The sequence below is a fragment of the Vulpes vulpes genome, chromosome 13 (assembly GCF_048418805.1).
Source record: "Vulpes vulpes isolate BD-2025 chromosome 13, VulVul3, whole genome shotgun sequence".
In the NCBI taxonomy this organism is placed as follows: Eukaryota; Metazoa; Chordata; class Mammalia; order Carnivora; family Canidae; genus Vulpes; species Vulpes vulpes.
Window position 1 is genome coordinate 124,605,065 of NC_132792.1, and position 16,637 is coordinate 124,621,701.

The window sequence follows — 16,637 nt, forward strand, 5'->3', positions numbered from 1 at the left end:
ATCCCGGCCCTTTGACTCGTCCCGAGCTCGTACTGGTTTCAGCACTCGTGGGGGTGTTCCTGCGGGGTGGGGAGGAGAGGCGGCGGAGGGCACGGCCCGTGCGGGCGGGCGGACGTGCCCCTCCGAGGCTCGCCCCGCTCTCCCGCCCCGGGGCGGCCGGACCAGCCCTGCCATCCGGGCTGGGGAAGAGACAAAAGGGATGCTCGGTCCTCGCCCTCCCCGAGCCTAAAACCCAGGGCGCGGGGCAGGGCCTGGGAACATTCCACCAAATACGAGACGGAAGGCACCCCCGCGGGCAGGGACTGCCGTCCGTGCCGTACACATCAACACGGAAATAAGATTTCCAGGCGTTTCCAGCAGCGAGCTGGCGGGCGAGAGAAAGAGGCAGGCCCGTCCAAGATGGAAGGCAAGGCCGAGGGCTCGGGCGGAAGCCGCCCGGCCGGGGCCGCCGGGCTCTGGGTGCAGCAGCCCCGGGCCCAGCGGCCAAGAGCGAGGCGAGGGCCGCCAGCACACAGCTCGGGAAGCCGCCCGGCTGCGGCGGATCCGTGTAACCGAAAGGCGGCCCCTCCTCCTCCTCAGCTCGGCCCCGCGGGAAGCGCACTGCGCGGCCGGCGCCGCGCTCTCGGCGGGTTCGGCGTGGGGGCGGGGAGGGCAGGGCTGGCGGGCGGGCGGGCGGGGGCGGGGGCGGGGGCGGGGCCCCGCGGCGCGGGCGCGCTCCCCCCAGCGGAGCTCCCGTCAGCGCAGGGGGCGGGGCGCCTATATTACGTGCGCGGCGCCGCCCCTGCGAGAGGACGTTGCGTGCTCGCTCGCGCCAGGCGAGTCTCCGCGTCTCCCTCGCGAACTCGGTGAAAGGAATTGGCGCCGTTCGACACCAGGCGGGTCCGCTCTGCAGCACGAACCCACCTCTAGCCGCAGCCGCAGCCGCCGCCCGGGCCGAGGAGCAGCCGCAGCAGCCGCCACCAGTGGCCGAGGGAGCGGAGCCGAGTTTGAGCCAGCGCCTAGCGGTGAATCGGGGCCCTCACCATGAGTTCCTCGCCTGTTAATGTAAAAAAGCTGAAGGTCTCGGAGCTGAAAGAGGAGCTCAAGAAGCGGCGCCTTTCCGACAAGGGCCTCAAGGCCGAGCTCATGGAGCGCCTCCAGGCCGCGCTGGACGACGAGGAGGCCGGGGGCCGCCCCGCCATGGAGCCCGGGAACGGCAGCCTAGACCTGGGCGGGGATTCCGCCGGGCGCTCGGGAGCAGGCCTCGAGCAGGAGGCCGCGGCCGGCGGCGACGAGGAGGAGGAAGAGGAGGAAGAGGAGGAGGAAGGGATCGCCGCCCTGGATGGCGACCAGATGGAGCTAGGAGAGGAGAACGGGGCCGCGGGGGCGGCCGACGCGGGCCCGATGGAGGAGGAGGAGGCCGCCTCGGAGGACGAGAACGGCGACGATCAGGGCTTCCAGGAAGGGGAGGACGAGCTCGGCGACGAGGAGGAAGGCGCGGGCGACGAGAACGGGCACGGGGAGCAGCAGCCTCAACCGCCGGCGACGCCGCAACAGCAGCCCCCACAGCAGCGCGGGGCCGCCAAGGAGGCCGCGGGGAAGAGCAGCGGCCCCACCTCGCTGTTCGCGGTGACGGTGGCGCCGCCCGGGGCGAGGCAGGGCCAGCAGCAGGCGGGAGGTAAGAAGAAGGCGGAAGGCGGCGGAGGCGGCGGTCGCCCCGGGGCTCCGGCGGCGGGTGAGTGCTGCGTTGTACGTTGCGCGCGGCGGGAGGCCCGCGCGGGGTGGGGACCGTGCCCCAGGCCTGCCGGAGCCCCGCGGGGGGGAGGGGGCGGGGGCCGCCGCGGGGGAGGCGCGGGGCGGGGGGAGGGGGCGCGGGGAATCCCGCCCGGCCGCGAGGCCTCGGCGGCCTCGGGCTAGGCGTGTGCGACGGCGGCGGCGCCTCCATTATGTGGCTGGAGGGCCGGGGGGTGGGGGTGGTAGCTGCAGCTGCCGCTGGAGGGGGAGGAGCCGCGGGCGGCGGGCGGCGGGCGGGAGCCCGGTCGGCCCGCGGTGGCGCCGCTGCGCTGCGTGCGCGCGGTGCGGGCACATGTCTCGGGGGGGGGGGGAGGGGGAGGGGAGAGGAGAGGCCCGAGGGCCCGGGGCGGGCGCGCTTTGGCGGCGCTGGGCCGCGGTATTGTGCAAGGAGCGCAGGGGCTCGGCGTGACGTCACTTCCGGCGGGAGGGGCCGGGTGGGGAGAGCGGGGCGGAAGATCAGTACAATGCGGCCGCGGGGAACGCGGGCCCGGGTGGGGGAGGGGAGGAGGGGAGGGGCGGGCGCGCGGGCCGGCGCGCCCGCCCCTCCCCCCTTCCTGAACTCTCTCCGGGATCCACGTGGGCTCGGGGCCTGGGCCGCGTTGGGCTCCGGGAGCTTTCTCGAATCTTCGAAGAGGCTGGCAAAATTAGGAATGTCTTTAGACTGCGTCACTAGCTCCTGGCCGGTTCCAAGCTGATTGTTCTTTGAATTCGCGTTGGATTCGTCGGTTGAAATCGCTTGCAGAAAAGAACGGGGGAGTTAGGAGTATTTGCGTTTCCCAAACAGGAGGGGCGATTTTTTTTTCTTTTTCCCCGGTTGCGTCGCGGCTTGGCCCCTTATGTTAGGGGTGTTGTGTGTTATAGGAGACGGCAAAACAGAGCAGAAGGGCGGAGATAAAAAGAGAGGGGTGAAAAGACCTCGAGAAGATCATGGCCGTGGATATTTTGAGTACATTGAAGAGAACAAGTATAGCAGGTAGAGGATGCCGATCTAGTTTTCCTCGTCCCCGTTCTTTCTTGGGTAGGAAAAGCTGAATCAGGAGACAATTCTGTCTTTCAGAGCCAAATCTCCTCAGCCACCTGTTGAAGAAGAAGATGAGCACTTCGATGACACAGTGGTTTGTCTTGATACTTGTAAGTGAAGCTGTTTCTTCCCTTTCCTCCCCCAGTTACTAAATGTGGCGATTTTGGTGCCAAAATGTTAGAGAACTTAAACTCAGTGTGCTGAACTTAAATGCAGAATACTTAGCGTAAACCGTTTACCTTTTTTAAAGGAGGGAGATGAAAGGTTTTATTCAGATTCTGGTAGCTAAATGTCTAGTACAGCATCAGTTGTGTCGTATTGATAATTTTATAGGCTCCAGCAATTTGGTGTTATTTTTTATATGATTAGAAAGTTCTCATTTATAGGAATGTAAAATTAATGGCAATTTTTGGTTTAGTTAGCTAATGGAAACTTGTAAGACAACCTGTAACTTGTCCTTTTAGGCTCCTACGATAAAGTAATTTAACTTTTTTGGTAGCATTTTATTAAGTGAGCTATTTGGGCTAGTTAAATACGTATTAATGATTTTTCCCATTAGCACACAAGTATATTCCCTATTCTAAAAGATTGTAATATTACTTTTTCAATAACTGCTCTTTTGTTCTCAATTCCAGTTCAGTAGCTGCTGCTTTAACATAAGTTGATTTCTTCCAAAGACCTGGGGCAGCAGCAGTGGGCTATCACTGGGCTACTAGCTTTCTTCAGCAGCGAATGGTATCAATGGCAGCGCTGTAAATACTGCTACTTTACCCAGTTGGGTTGCAATTGAGTATGAGGAAGTATTGCAAACCTCTAAATGGGCCTTGGCTGTCAGATATGTAATTTTGCATAAAAATACTTTGTTCAGTATTTGATCAGAATGCACAGCTCTTTCACTTTGATAAATAGAGCTTAGAAATGATGGCTTGCTAAGTAGGTGGTCAGGTGTGAACCTGCCCCATAGATCTAGGGAGTTAAAGTTTAGATTTCCGTGTTTTCCAATACAAATTATTTTTAGCAAGATTTGTCAGAATGTAAATGTTAACTCTTGAGTTCTTATTAAATACCCTTAACAGGTAGTTGAGCTAAGGGAATAGTTTAAAAGAAAAAAAAACTGCACGTGGAAAAATCGTTGATGTGAGAGTTTTATTTTAAATAGTTCCATTGCTTTTAAATATGACTAAGTTGGAATTGGCAAGATAGTGAAGCAGTGCTTCCAGAAGTGATGCTACCGCCCAAGTAGATGGGGTTTTAGCTGATTATCTAGGAACATCGACTTAATTTGTTGCTATCTATATTGGGTTCAAACACAGTTGGTCAAATTGAAAATTCTGTCAGTATTCTTGAGACCCTAAGCTCTTTTAAGGAGAATCCCAAGCTGTAGATCTAATTTCCTGTCATCAATAAAAGCATAAGAAAACGGGTTTTTAACTTGCGATGCAAACTCCAAGAAGGTGCATGCTAATGAGCCACTGACCCAAAGATAGCTAGGTTAAGGACCTTTCTTTGGGATTTGGGTAATCCTCAAAGGGATAATCCCCCGTTGTTATTGACTGACCCTCTGGCCTGGGGAAAAGGGAGCTAAAATGCTGTAATATTAAGTGTCGACAAGCAGGTTTGCATTTGGCTAGGTTGAGGCTGCCTTCTTCACAGTGTGAGAACTTAGGGTCTAGAGCCCCCGGTGTTTTAAAATCACAAAGCACAGGATCAACAAACAGCTCACACTCCTGTATTTAAAGTGTGTGGTCATGGCCTCCCTTCAGTTTTATTGTGGCACTGGTAAATTCTACCTGGTTCTGGCATGCTTCACTTTGATTTCCTGCTATCCTCTACTGCTTGCCTCTAAATCAAGGTAAAGAGCAGAGCAGGTATGTATCCCATGTCACATTGTCTTGATTATTTTATATACTTAGTATACACGTTAAATTTGGTGTTTTGGTTTTGTAGGCAGTTTACACTTTAGTTCATAATTTGGTGAGAGTGACTTGGTGGGTGTGGGGCCTAAAGTGAAGATCAGCAGCATGATCTGTAGAAGCAGTGTGTCCCAATGCAGCTTTAGGAGGAAATATGCAAGAATATAATAACCAGGTTTTGTTGATGTAGCAGATGTATTTGCATTGGATGTCAAAAGAAATAATATGGTATTTGATATAATTACAGATAATTGTGATCTACATTTTAAAATATCAAGAGACCGCCTCAGTGCTTCTTCCCTCACTATGGAGAGTTTTGCTTTTCTTTGGGCTGGAGGAAGGGCATCTTATGGTGTGTCAAAAGGCAAAGTCTGTTTTGAGATGAAGGTAAAAGCAGTTTCATGGTTTTTAAAATTTTTTTTAAAGAACCTCTGAGTTACCATTTGCCTGACACTTCATAGTGTCATTGGAACTTTTTATCTTTGAAGTTTCTGTGGATTGAAAGAGACTTGGAAAAACCTTTCTTTATGGCAGTTAACTATATCTGTTACATTAGAAATTTCTATTGTAGGGTCAGCCTGTCTTTATTTAGGTTACTCTTTTTTATCAAGCTCTTGAAAAGCCCATGAAGGGTTTAAAAATAATTTGATTTAAGCTTTGGGTTTTGTTCCATAGCAAAACATGTTGAACGTATACTTTAATTGGTTTTTGAGTCAAGAATCTGTAATCTTTGAACTTTTAACAGTTCTTTTAAATGTGAGTCGATCAAGGACTTGAATGTTTTCGGCTCAAGTTCCAAGCTCTTCTGTCAATTTTTAAAGTTCTTGTAAATGTAGGGGAGAGAGGGTGAAGTAGAATGGGTCTCTTCCTGTTAGTAGACAGAGAAGAATTAGCCCACAGCCCAGATGAAGTAAACAAGGGGTCAGGGGTTTATCTTCTTTGTAATCATTTATGATTTGATTTTTCAGGTTACAGAGAAGATCCCAGTAAGGCATTTATATACAAAAGATATTGACATACATGAAGTTCGGATTGGCTGGTCACTAACCACAAGTGGAATGTTGCTTGGTAAAGTTTCCCTTTGAGTAGTATGTGCTCATGTGTGTTTAGGGTCTGATTTCAGTAGTTAGACTAGAGGCTTTCTAAACCTGCCTGTTTTTAATCCATTTTGTTATTTTAGTTGTGAATGATACTAACATGTATCAACTGACTTGAGGGGTTTTTTTTTCTCTCCCCTTTTTGGTTACTTATTTTATGACCAGTGGTTAAAAACCACTATCCCATGATGTGCAATTTTTCAGATAGTTATATAACCCACCTAGCTCTCAATTTTCTACATCTAGGTAAAGTGTAAGTGGAAGAATGTTAGATTATGTACTCCTTTCTCTTGATTGTATCTTGAATATTAAAATATGTGGGGAATGTTAGATTATGTACTCCTTTCTCTTGATTGTATCTTGAATATTAAAATATGTGGGTCATGGGACTGTTTTGAACAATCGATTTCATGAAAGTTTATTTTTTTAGGTGAAGAAGAATTTTCTTACGGGTATTCTCTTAAAGGAATAAAAACATGCAATTGTGAGACTGAAGATTATGGAGAGAAATTTGATGAAAATGATGTGATTACATGTTTTGCTGTAAGTCATAAGTCACCCAAATTTCTATTTTAAAAGTGAGAATTATTAAAATTTTTTTTGTTGTATCAACCTCTGCCTTCAATACTAACCTGTTCCCCCTGAAAACTACTTAACATGAAGTTGGCCTGAAAATCTAGTCTGTTTATGAAGGCAGCATTGTTTCTGCTTCTAGATACAAATGTTTTAGTCTTCATAAGTGTTACAAAGCTCCTAACATTTAACCTATAAATACATTTTTTATTGGATGAGCTTCATTCCTTTCAATTTTGAGTTTTTTTTTTTTTAAGGAAGTTTAAAGGAGGCAGATTAAAAAACTTAACTTTTTTCCTATTTAACAGAACTTTGAAAGTGATGAAGTAGAACTCTCCTATGCAAAGAATGGACAGGATCTTGGTGTTGCCTTCAAAATCAGTAAGGAAATTCTTGCTGGAAGGCCACTCTTCCCGCATGTTCTCTGCCACAACTGTGCAGTTGAATTTAATTTTGGTCAGAAGGAAAAGCCATATTTTCCAATACCGGAAGATTATACTTTTATCCAGAATGTCCCCTTAGAGGATCGAGTTAGAGGACCAAAGGGGCCTGAAGAGAAGAAAGATTGTGAGGTAAGTAAAATGTTTTTTCCTTAAGCATTTGAAGAATACTTTTGTTTGGCAAAAATTACACTTGGAAGTTCTGGATGATTAATCTGTTTGATTCTGCCATGATTGTTACCAGCCAGTGATTTTTCTCTTAGTAGCTGTGTTCTTTATATAGTATTGAGTTTCTAAAACTTCCCTTTGCTTTTAGGGCAATGAAAATCTAAACCGGGCTCTTATGCTTTTAAAAAACACGTAGGAAAAAAAATAAAAATAAAAATAAAAAACACGTAGGGAATTCTTAGATGGCTCTGGTGATAAGTGAAATATTGTTTTTTCTTACTCTAGGTGGTTATGATGATTGGCTTGCCTGGAGCTGGGAAAACCACCTGGGTTACTAAACATGCAGCAGAAAATCCTGGTAAATACAACATTCTTGGAACAAACACCATAATGGATAAGATGATGGTAAGTAAAGTATTTATAGTGTGTTCTCAGCACTTTGAAAAGACCAAAAGATACTCCAACTTTTTTGCCTGTTGCCTTTATGCATTTTGTGTTCCTGTTTTAGAGATAAAGAGTTTGGCCAAGTTATCTTGGTTAAAGTAGGAGGATGTAAGGTAAACTGCATTTATGTGTAAGGTGAAGTGCCTTCCACTGGCTAGGCTTTATTTTTTTCTGTAAAATTTTTTGAACTACTATGCAGTTAGTAGCTAAGAAAGAACTGAATAGCAGAGGATTTTGTGACATGGTTAAGTGACTTATCATAATGATGAGGAAAGGGACTATTTAAATTTGAAAATGTCTGATTTCTGCATAGATCTAAGCTGATACTAAAAAAACCCAAGCTTCATCCACAAGTTCAAAGGAACTTTAACTTTTAAAACAGGTGGCGGGGTTTAAGAAGCAGATGGCTGATACTGGAAAACTGAACACACTGTTGCAGAGAGCTCCCCAGTGTCTTGGGAAGTTTATTGAGATTGCTGCCCGCAAGAAACGAAATTTCATTCTGGATCAGGTAAACTGTATCTTTGAGGTTGGAAAAAAAGAATGGATTGTGGGGTTTCATGTGGAGCTAATATTTGGGTTATCAAACTTTGTTTTCAAGACAAATGTGTCTGCTGCTGCCCAGAGGAGAAAAATGTGCCTGTTTGCAGGCTTCCAACGAAAAGCTGTTGTAGTTTGCCCGAAAGATGAAGACTACAAGCAAAGAACGCAGAAGAAGGCAGAAGTAGAGGGCAAAGACCTACCAGAACACGCGGTCCTCAAAATGAAAGGCATGAAATTTAGTTTTGTTACTGTGTTAAATCTTTTTTGTGTCCATGAACTACTGTCGGTTCAGATTATCTTCAGTGGAAATGAACATTTTTGGTTTATTTCTGTTTTTAGGAAAACGTGTTTGTAAAGCTGAGCAGGCAGCACAGTGTGGGTTTCAAAGAATCAAAGCCACTCAGTTTAGGCTTCAAAGTTGTGGGAGTTGTGAGGTTTTAGCTAATCTGGTCTTACTCCTTGTAGGAAACTTCACGCTGCCAGAGGTAGCCGAGTGCTTTGATGAAATAACCTATGTTGAACTGCAAAAGGAGGAAGCCCAGAAACTTTTGGAGCAATATAAGGAGGAAAGCAAAAAGGCTCTCCCACCAGAAAAGAAACAGAACACAGGTTCAAAGAAGAGCAATAAAAACAAGAGTGGCAAGAACCAGTTCAACAGGGGTGGCGGCCACAGAGGCCGTGGTGGCTTCAACATGCGTGGCGGCACCTTCCGAGGAGGAGGCAAGTGTGCTTGGGCACGGGGGCCTGCAGTGGGGCTGCATCCCTGGGTGGTGCTCTCAGGGCTGGGAGCCTAGCGCTGTTAGCAGGGTTTGACCTCCCATGTCTTGACCCTTGCGCTGTACCTGCTGCCCGAGGAACTGGTTTAAAATCTTGTGATTTGATGAACAAGGGTAGGGTCTCTGAATGATTAAATGAAGCATTGTTCTTGTTTTCAAAGTGATTTTTCTTTTTTAATAAAGGACTGGTCCAGAGATGCAGCACACTGTTAAGCTAAACATCTCTTATTTGCAGCTCCTGGGAATCGTGGTGGATATAATAGGAGGGGCAACATGCCTCAGAGAGGTGGCGGTGGCGGTGGCAGTGGCGGGATTGGCTATCCGTACCCTCGGGGCCCTGTGTTTCCCAGCCGAGGAGGTTATTCAAACAGAGGGAACTACAACAGAGGTGGAATGCCTAACAGAGGGAACTACAACCAGGTAATGATTGAGATTCCTTTAGGCACTGATGATTTGTGTGATTTAGCCTGGAAAATTGTAGTTTTGTGTTAGCCTTAGTAAGAATTGTAAGCAACACTGTATGTCTGTATGCGGTGACCTAAGAAAGACTAGTGAGGGTAAGATGAGGCCCACATCATTTTGATTTTCAGGTGCATAGACTAGCGATGAGGCAGGTGATCCCTTATAAATGACCCACCTGAGAACAAACCAGCAGAGGGTGCCCAGAGCTTAGTAATTGTGCTCCTTGCCTCCCTCATGTACAGACCTTCTAATGAGCTGTGTCCGGAGTCCTTAAAGAAGTTTATTTTTTTTTTCCATCCCCATCCCCACTCCCCCAGAACTTCAGAGGACGAGGAAACAATCGTGGCTACAAAAATCAATCTCAGGGCTACAACCAGTGGCAGCAGGGTGTAAGTAATTTCTTACGTGCTCAGGCCATTCATTGTACTTTAAGTTCGTAAGAATCAGTCTTGAAAAACTTGTCCAGGGTTTGGAGTGTTTGTAAGTGTTACAGGGCAAGGTGTGAATATTAGGTGGTTTGCTGTAATTTAACGTTATGATAAAATATTCTTTAATACATACATTTCTTTTTATTGCTAGCTTTAATTGTATAAACTAACCAAGTCATGATGTGTTTCCTTTTGTAATGTCTTTATTGATAATAATGGGATATTAATACTAACTAAATCTGGTTTGGTAGAAATCAGAGGTATGACAGGTATAAATTTGTTTCCAGCAATTACTCTGAATTAGATTGTCATTTCCTAAAAGCAGTTTGAGTGGCTTATTGATGTTTTTTCTTTAAAAAAAAAATTTTCTCTTACAGCAATTCTGGGGTCAGAAGCCATGGAGTCAGCATTATCACCAAGGATATTATTGAATACCCAAATAAAACGAACTGATACATATTTCTCCAAAACCTTCACAAGAAGTCGACTGTTTTCTTTAGTAGGCTAACTTTTTAAACATTCCACAAGAGGAAGTGCCTGCGGGTTCCTTTTTTAGAAGCTTTGTGGGTTGATTTTTTTCTTTTCTTTTTTGTACATTTTTAATTGCAGTTTTAAAGTGAATCGTAAGAGAACCTCAGCATTGTGCACGATAAGAGAATGTGTCAGTATTTCAGGGTTCTACATTTTATCTGTAAAATGTGACTTTTTTTTTTATCACAACAAAAGTAAAATGTTGCTTTGTACCTGGTGTCTTTTATTAAGAATTTACTCCCCCCATTTCTCACAGAGATAACAGTCGGGAGTCATTGTCACAATATAATAGAAATGTTAGCAACCAGATTCATGTAAGGACTAAGCAGTCCTCATGAATTGCATAAGACTCTGTACCGCTCATAGTACACTCCATCCTCTCTGTAGTTTGCTGAGTAGTGGAGGGGGAAAGCTTCAACAGTAGTTTCTGACAATAACTGGGAAGGCTTTTTCTTTTTCTTTTTTTTAAATAACAATGGAATTGGCATAATTGGGAATGAAGATAAAACTTGGAACCGAGATCGAGAAGATGGAGTGTATGTAGAAGGGCTGTTAAAAATGTAAACCTTGGTTGCATTATTTGTGGAGGCTCAAACTTGTGAAGGTTCAATACCATACTTTTTCCATTTGTTCTGCATTTTGATTCTGAAAAGAAAGCTGGCTTTGCCCATTTCTTATTAAAAAAACTTGTTGTAAATCCAGTTGTCTAATGGGATCTATATGAAGTTAGCTATGTCTGTATGCCCTTCTCCCACAAAATACTGTATAACTAGTGTGCTTGTAGTAGTTAACTCCACCATCTTTGTAAGCTAATGAAATTGTGAGTCACCCATTTATATCTTAATTTTTAATCATGTCAGTTCTTGAATGGGTATCTCCTTAGCCTGCTGATTTCTTTTTCTTTCTAAAGAAAGTGGGTGGAGAAATTAATTTAGACGTTTGTTTGCAATAAAAAGAATTCATTTTACTCTCGTTTTGGGATTCTCGCCATCAAGGTTCAAAATCCCTTTATAAAACTCCCAAGAGGAGAAAACTTAAGTGTGTGCTTTCTGGACAGCTTATTCTTTACTCTGTACTTGGAACATTTAGGTTTTAAAAACTTAAATGTATACTGACAATTGAATTATGAAGTAAAGTTGAATTCTTCCCCTCCACCCCAGATGACTTAACATTTTAATGAGGGGAAATGGTGTACTGGCTGGGAGAAGTTTACACTCAGTTTACCATCTTTACAAAATGCTAATGGCTGTCCTCAACTGAATATCTTATATGCACCTATCTAATACATGAAACGCTGGGAACCGATGCTTTTAGAAGCCATCATGCAAGCCAGTCCTTGATTTCACTACTACACAACACTGCTAACTTAACCGTAGCTATGTGATGACATTAGATCCCCTACTTGTAATTCTATTGGGTTTGCACAGAACACTTAATCTTCTAAAGGACCCTCACTGATGTGAAGTGAGGAATCAGGAGTCAAACTGTAGAACTAAAACTTCAGTCTAGTGTTTTGTTGTTTCAGGTTGCTTCTGGTAAGTTTAGGTCTGTCTATATTTGTTTGCTTAGATTTTTGTTTAAGCTATTTTAAATCAGATCTTTAACTTCTTCATACTCCTAGGAATTTTGCTACAATCTGAGCTGGAGTTGAGTTTTAGATGGTGGTCTAGGTTTAGTTGATTAATGTTTGGAACAAAGGCTACTCCTGTAATTACTGTAAGAACACTTAGTGGTGCCAGGTAGTTTTTTTTTTTTTTTTTCCCCAGGTAGTGTTTTGAGGGTGGTTTTTGTTTCGTTTTTTAAGCAGTTTACTGCTAGCAACTGCTGGCATGAACTATTTTTTTCAGTATATATTAAAATCACTAGGATTGCACAGTCTTACTCAGGGGAAAAAAGTTCAAACTTTGTTGCTCATCAGTGTTTTAGGGTACCTTTGAAGAATCTTGAGTATGTATTTTAGTTTAAAACAGCTTATGGAATTCATGTTTAATAATTGCAATGGGAGAATAATGGCCAAGTAGCATTTTGGTAGACTGTCATGCCTTGGGTAGCCCAGAAAATCTTGGGGGAAGAATAAGGTGGAATAGATAAAAATACTGTCTAGGAAAATGTTAAAGTTTCCAGAAACAGCGTCAAGATTAGAATTAACTATGTATGAAAAGAAATAGTGTTTGGGAAATTCAGAAGAGGGAAGTATACCAGACAGTAAGCAAAAGGCAGAAAAATGAGAACTACCATTTGGTAGCAGCAGATCTGTAAATGAGAAACTTTGTTTAGTCTTTGCCCCTCTTGCCCACCTCTGGCAAGCAGAACACCGAAACAACAAAAGACAGCTCTGAACAAAGGCTTCCAACTATATCCATAAGTACCGTTGGTCTAGGTGGTGCCTTCCTTAGAAAGTTTGCAGGCAGTTGGACCAATCCTTCCTGAGTCCGGTATTGGATCAGATTGGTCAGCTAGGATCATGTGAAAACATGAATAGGTTAATCAGGAAAGAAGGCACACATTGCAAGATAGAAGTGAAGTAACTCATACCATCCTATAGAATGTTCCTTTTGTTGGTAGGTAGGTAGTCTTGTCACTCCTATCTGGCCTTCGACAGAGGGCTCTGGCTGGGACCCAGGAGGCCAGGACTGACCTCTGTCCCTGATACCCAGGTTTATCAGAGGAAGATGAAATCTTTGGATGAAGTAGGAGTCCACTCAGTCCTGATGCTGAAACAAAAGGAAGCCATATTAAATCTACAAAACAAGCAGCCCACGTCTGCTTCGACCGATCTTTCCCAACAGGACAGTGAAACGTCCTGAGCACTGACCAGGTGTTGAAGCTTTTAAGACTATCTTCTTTGAAAAGTACTTAAAATATTTTTCCAGAAAAAGTATATTTTAAGTATATTTTTAGTATATTTTTCACCTCTGGAGAGTGGACTTTCACGGACAGTTACGTTCGTGTTGAGTGTTTGCATTCATTGGTGCGAATTGAAGGACTTGTTTTTCTATAAGCTTAAATAAATTGGCTTTGTATCCTCAGAACATTTTTGTAAGGCATGTTGCACAAATTATAAAGTATTTTTGTAGCGCTTTAAGCAGTGGTATAGATTTCAGTCACAAAGACCTGATGATAGGTCTAGTGGAGTCTATTAAGTTTTAAAATGTTGAAGCCAGAATGAGCTGCTAAGGAAAGCATAATAAACCTCCTTTAGAGCCCAAGTCTTCGTTTCTGATAACCAGATGTAAATGTACATCCTAAAAACATCGTTTCCCTAATTCTCTCTGTACACAGAAGTAAAAAGTGTCTTTAAAAATGGGTGGAACTTGTAGCAGAGAGTAAGTCTCCAGTCCCATTACCCGGAATACTTAGTGAAATACTGTGGAAAGATGAATACAACAATACTTTCTCTAAAGTCATTCTCCTAAAACTTAAATGGTTTGAACCTAAACTTGGTCGTTCATGTTTTCTGGGGGCTCTGAGAGAAACGGTTTCAGTCTTAACATTTTAGTAATAGAGCGAGGATATGTAGGGTTATGGCTTTGGCAGTAGGTTGCAATAGGTACGCACGAATGTTAAAGTATATTAAATGAGTACTTTGAATAAGAATCACCCTGCATATTAGCTCTCTGAAGCAGTTTGAATTAGTCATGTAGCCAGTCTCCAAATCCTTAATGGCCTAAACATTTATTTGAAACTACAGTGTCCTTCTGATATGTCCCTTTTGTTTGGATATTTTTTCGATTTGAATCTTCTTGGCCCTGTTACCCTTCAGCTTCTCCACTAAGACGTGCAGGTCTTGCCGGTTTAGTGGTTTTCATTTAGTTTTAATGCCCGTTTTTTTTTTTTTCCCCTGTTTTCCAGTGCTATAGGTACATATATGTCCCTTTTGTTTGGATATTTTTTCGATTTGAATCTTCTTGGCCCTGTTACCCTTCAGCTTCTCCACTAAGACGTGCAGGTCTTGCCGGTTTAGTGGTTTTCATTTAGTTTTAATGCCCGTTGTTTTTTTTTTCCCCTGTTTTCCAGTGCTATAGGTACATATTAGACCAATACCTAAAAATCCTTTGTCTAGCTAACTCGTGTTGAAGTGAGTGACCTTTGGCTTACTGATCTTTACTAACCTTGATGTTGAAAATAAACCCTTGAGGATTGTGGAAGTGATCTAAAAGTGTTCAGATTGAAATAGTATGTATCTCTTGAGTGTGGGAGTAAAAAATAAAAACTAGGATCTGACCATTCCTAAGTTTATATGTGAAGTCAAATAGTTGAAATAACCTACCTGAATAGTATATTTTGCTAAAAACATGCTACTATATTTGGTGGTCACACTTTGATTTCAGCGTGCAGGCAGCTGGAGGCCCCCCCCGCCCCAACCCTCACAAATAAGAGCCCTTTCAGATAGGGGGAAGTGGCTCACAGTAGGCACTTAGATAAATAAGGATATGCTGTCCCATCCTCATCAGTTGCCTAAAAATAGAAGTGACTGAATATAATTAGGTTGCCTAAAGAACTTAATTTAGTCTGTAAGGCTTAGTAGGTTGTGAAATACTATATTCATAATGTTAACCTAGAATCACTTTAAAAATGTCACACCTGTGTATCTCGTGAGGTTATGTCCGGAACTGCTGTCTGTGTGGAAAGCTGAATAAGAACAGTTTTCTGGCATGACGTAGATACTTGGGGAATTGCAGTTGTGATTACAGATCAGTATTTGTCAGGGAACAAATAGATAACTGCTAGGTCAGCACATCTGTAATCACTGGGTAGGTAAGTTATTGGGACAAGTACCTTCCTTAACTGTGTGCTTCCGTTTGTATTTACTTAATCACTGCCTAGGAATTACAGTTGTTTTCTCCCTTCTCATGCCAGGATTCAACATTTACTTGCATCTTGACAAGGAACAGGGGTTTTGCTTTTTAAACAAAGCTGGATCTGTGGGTATGAGAAAACAATATTCTGTAGTCGAAGGTGGTGAGGTAATAACCGTTTAGGTAAACAAATGTCTTACAGAAAAGTTAACTTCCTTATTTGCTGCTGCACCGTTAACAATTGCATTGCATCCCTGTGGCATAGCACTTAATCCCGGAGCATGTACAGTTCAACCTGCACTACTGGAGATTTTGCAGGGATTATAGGCCAGAGAGCTAACATACCTAATAAACGCGGAGCTGTTGTTTGTGGCATGCTGTTTCCTGCCATTTCTTTTAATAGTCCACAGTCTTAAAGGAAATAAAATCAGTTTTGTGCAGTAAAATGTTTTGTACTTGCCAAGCGTTTGAGAAGTATATCCACAAATTAGCATCAGCGAAAAAATTTTAAAAGCCAAGGGACAGTGAGATGGCCAGTATAGTTAGCTAACCTGTGATGTAAGATCTTTGAAGAACTGAGGGATACAGACAGAAGGGAAGGTAAAATCAATACTTCAGAGAATGGTTGGGTTTATTTGAATGGCAACTTGGAGGATAATTTTTTAAGGTAGCTGTTAATACAAGGTACCCTTACATTTCAGTTGTTTGTAGTGAAGGGAGTGGGAGCATCATGGTCAAGTACAATAAAAGGTTCCAACTTTATATATATTTTTAAAGTAATAAAGCAAAAAAAAAAAAATGCTGATTTAAATTTCATCTCCTTTTCCTTAGTCTGTCCATGTGAATGTGCTGTGTGGAAGAGTAAAAGGGCCCAACTAAATGTGTTCCAGTGATTCCAATAGGTATTCCAAATTAATTGCTGCTTGTACATTTAACACTTGTTATATTGGGCTTCCAGGATCAACGTAATTAGAACTCCCTTATTTTATTTAAAAGGATGGGAAAAGGAAATACTGGTAACCCAGATTGTATAGATTGTATTAAACAGGAAGAAAAGGTTTTCTAGTTTTTCCTTTGTGTATCATGAAATGTTGAAGTAATTGGCGTGTTAAGCAGTTGGTGGTCCTCTCTCATAGGTTTTAGATTGTGTATGCAAATGGAGCCGAATCCTTTCAAGGTTCTAATGGTTCACATTCCTTCTGTTTTAACTTTTTGTTAAAACTTTCACTTTAATGCAGAGTTTACTTAAAATATTTTAATGCAGAAAGAGGGAGGAGTGTAGGATATCTATGTTGTTTTTGCCAAAACCTGCATCCTAGGCTAAATGCACAAATACTTTTTATTAGTTTGTAAAACATTTGGAAACTGGGTTGAGAACCTTTTGGAGAATGAGGACTCCATATCAAAATAGAAAAATCAACTGGGAAGTGAATTTAAATTGTAAAGACAGAAGGAATACAAAGGCTCAGTGTGACCTCTGATTGTGCCAGTCCCAGAGCATGTCTCTTCGCCCTGAAGTCAGCTTAGAGGGATTCTATTCTCCCCCCCCACCACATACTCCAGGATAATGTATTTTGGTGAAATGAGAGGACCTGGCTGTGATACTGATTTGAGATGTAGCTGTCAGGATTTGTTCAATGAAATACAGTTCTCTGTGTCAACTAAAAAT

At 43.4% G+C, this 16,637-nt stretch overlaps 1 protein-coding gene across 2 annotated transcripts; it reads left to right on the forward strand.

The window, feature by feature from the left end:
• The first annotated feature begins 768 nt into the window (after positions 1-768).
• On the forward strand, positions 769-11,136 carry HNRNPU (heterogeneous nuclear ribonucleoprotein U). Of its 2 annotated transcripts, none has more exons than XM_026003416.2 (14): positions 769-1,657; positions 2,635-2,746; positions 2,831-2,904; positions 4,955-5,094; positions 5,676-5,775; positions 6,235-6,347; positions 6,686-6,949; positions 7,271-7,390; positions 7,812-7,940; positions 8,031-8,199; positions 8,438-8,692; positions 8,984-9,168; positions 9,528-9,599; positions 10,016-11,136. In XM_026003416.2, exons 1-14 carry the CDS (start codon positions 1,024-1,026, stop codon positions 10,067-10,069), a joined length of 2,421 nt encoding a protein of 806 aa, XP_025859201.1. In that variant the 5' UTR covers positions 769-1,023; the 3' UTR covers positions 10,070-11,136. The 2 variants fall into 2 exon arrangements, with proteins under 2 accessions (XP_025859201.1, XP_025859200.1); XM_026003415.2 differs by having other exon boundaries at positions 777-1,714.
• Positions 11,137-16,637: the final 5,501 nt, after the last annotated feature.

What these genes read in the sequence shown, in the direction of transcription:
- HNRNPU (XM_026003415.2), top strand. Translation starts at nt 1,024, where the DNA reads ATGAGTTCCTCGCCTGTTAATGTAAAAAAGCTGAAGGTCTCGGAGCTG. An exon ending in CACAAGTGGAATGTTGCTTG is followed by an intron (nt 5,776 to 6,234) that starts GTAAAGTTTCCC and finishes TTATTTTTTTAG; the next exon opens with GTGAAGAAGAATTTTCTTAC. An exon ending in GAAATTTCATTCTGGATCAG is followed by an intron (nt 7,941 to 8,030) that starts GTAAACTGTATC and finishes TTTGTTTTCAAG; the next exon opens with ACAAATGTGTCTGCTGCTGC.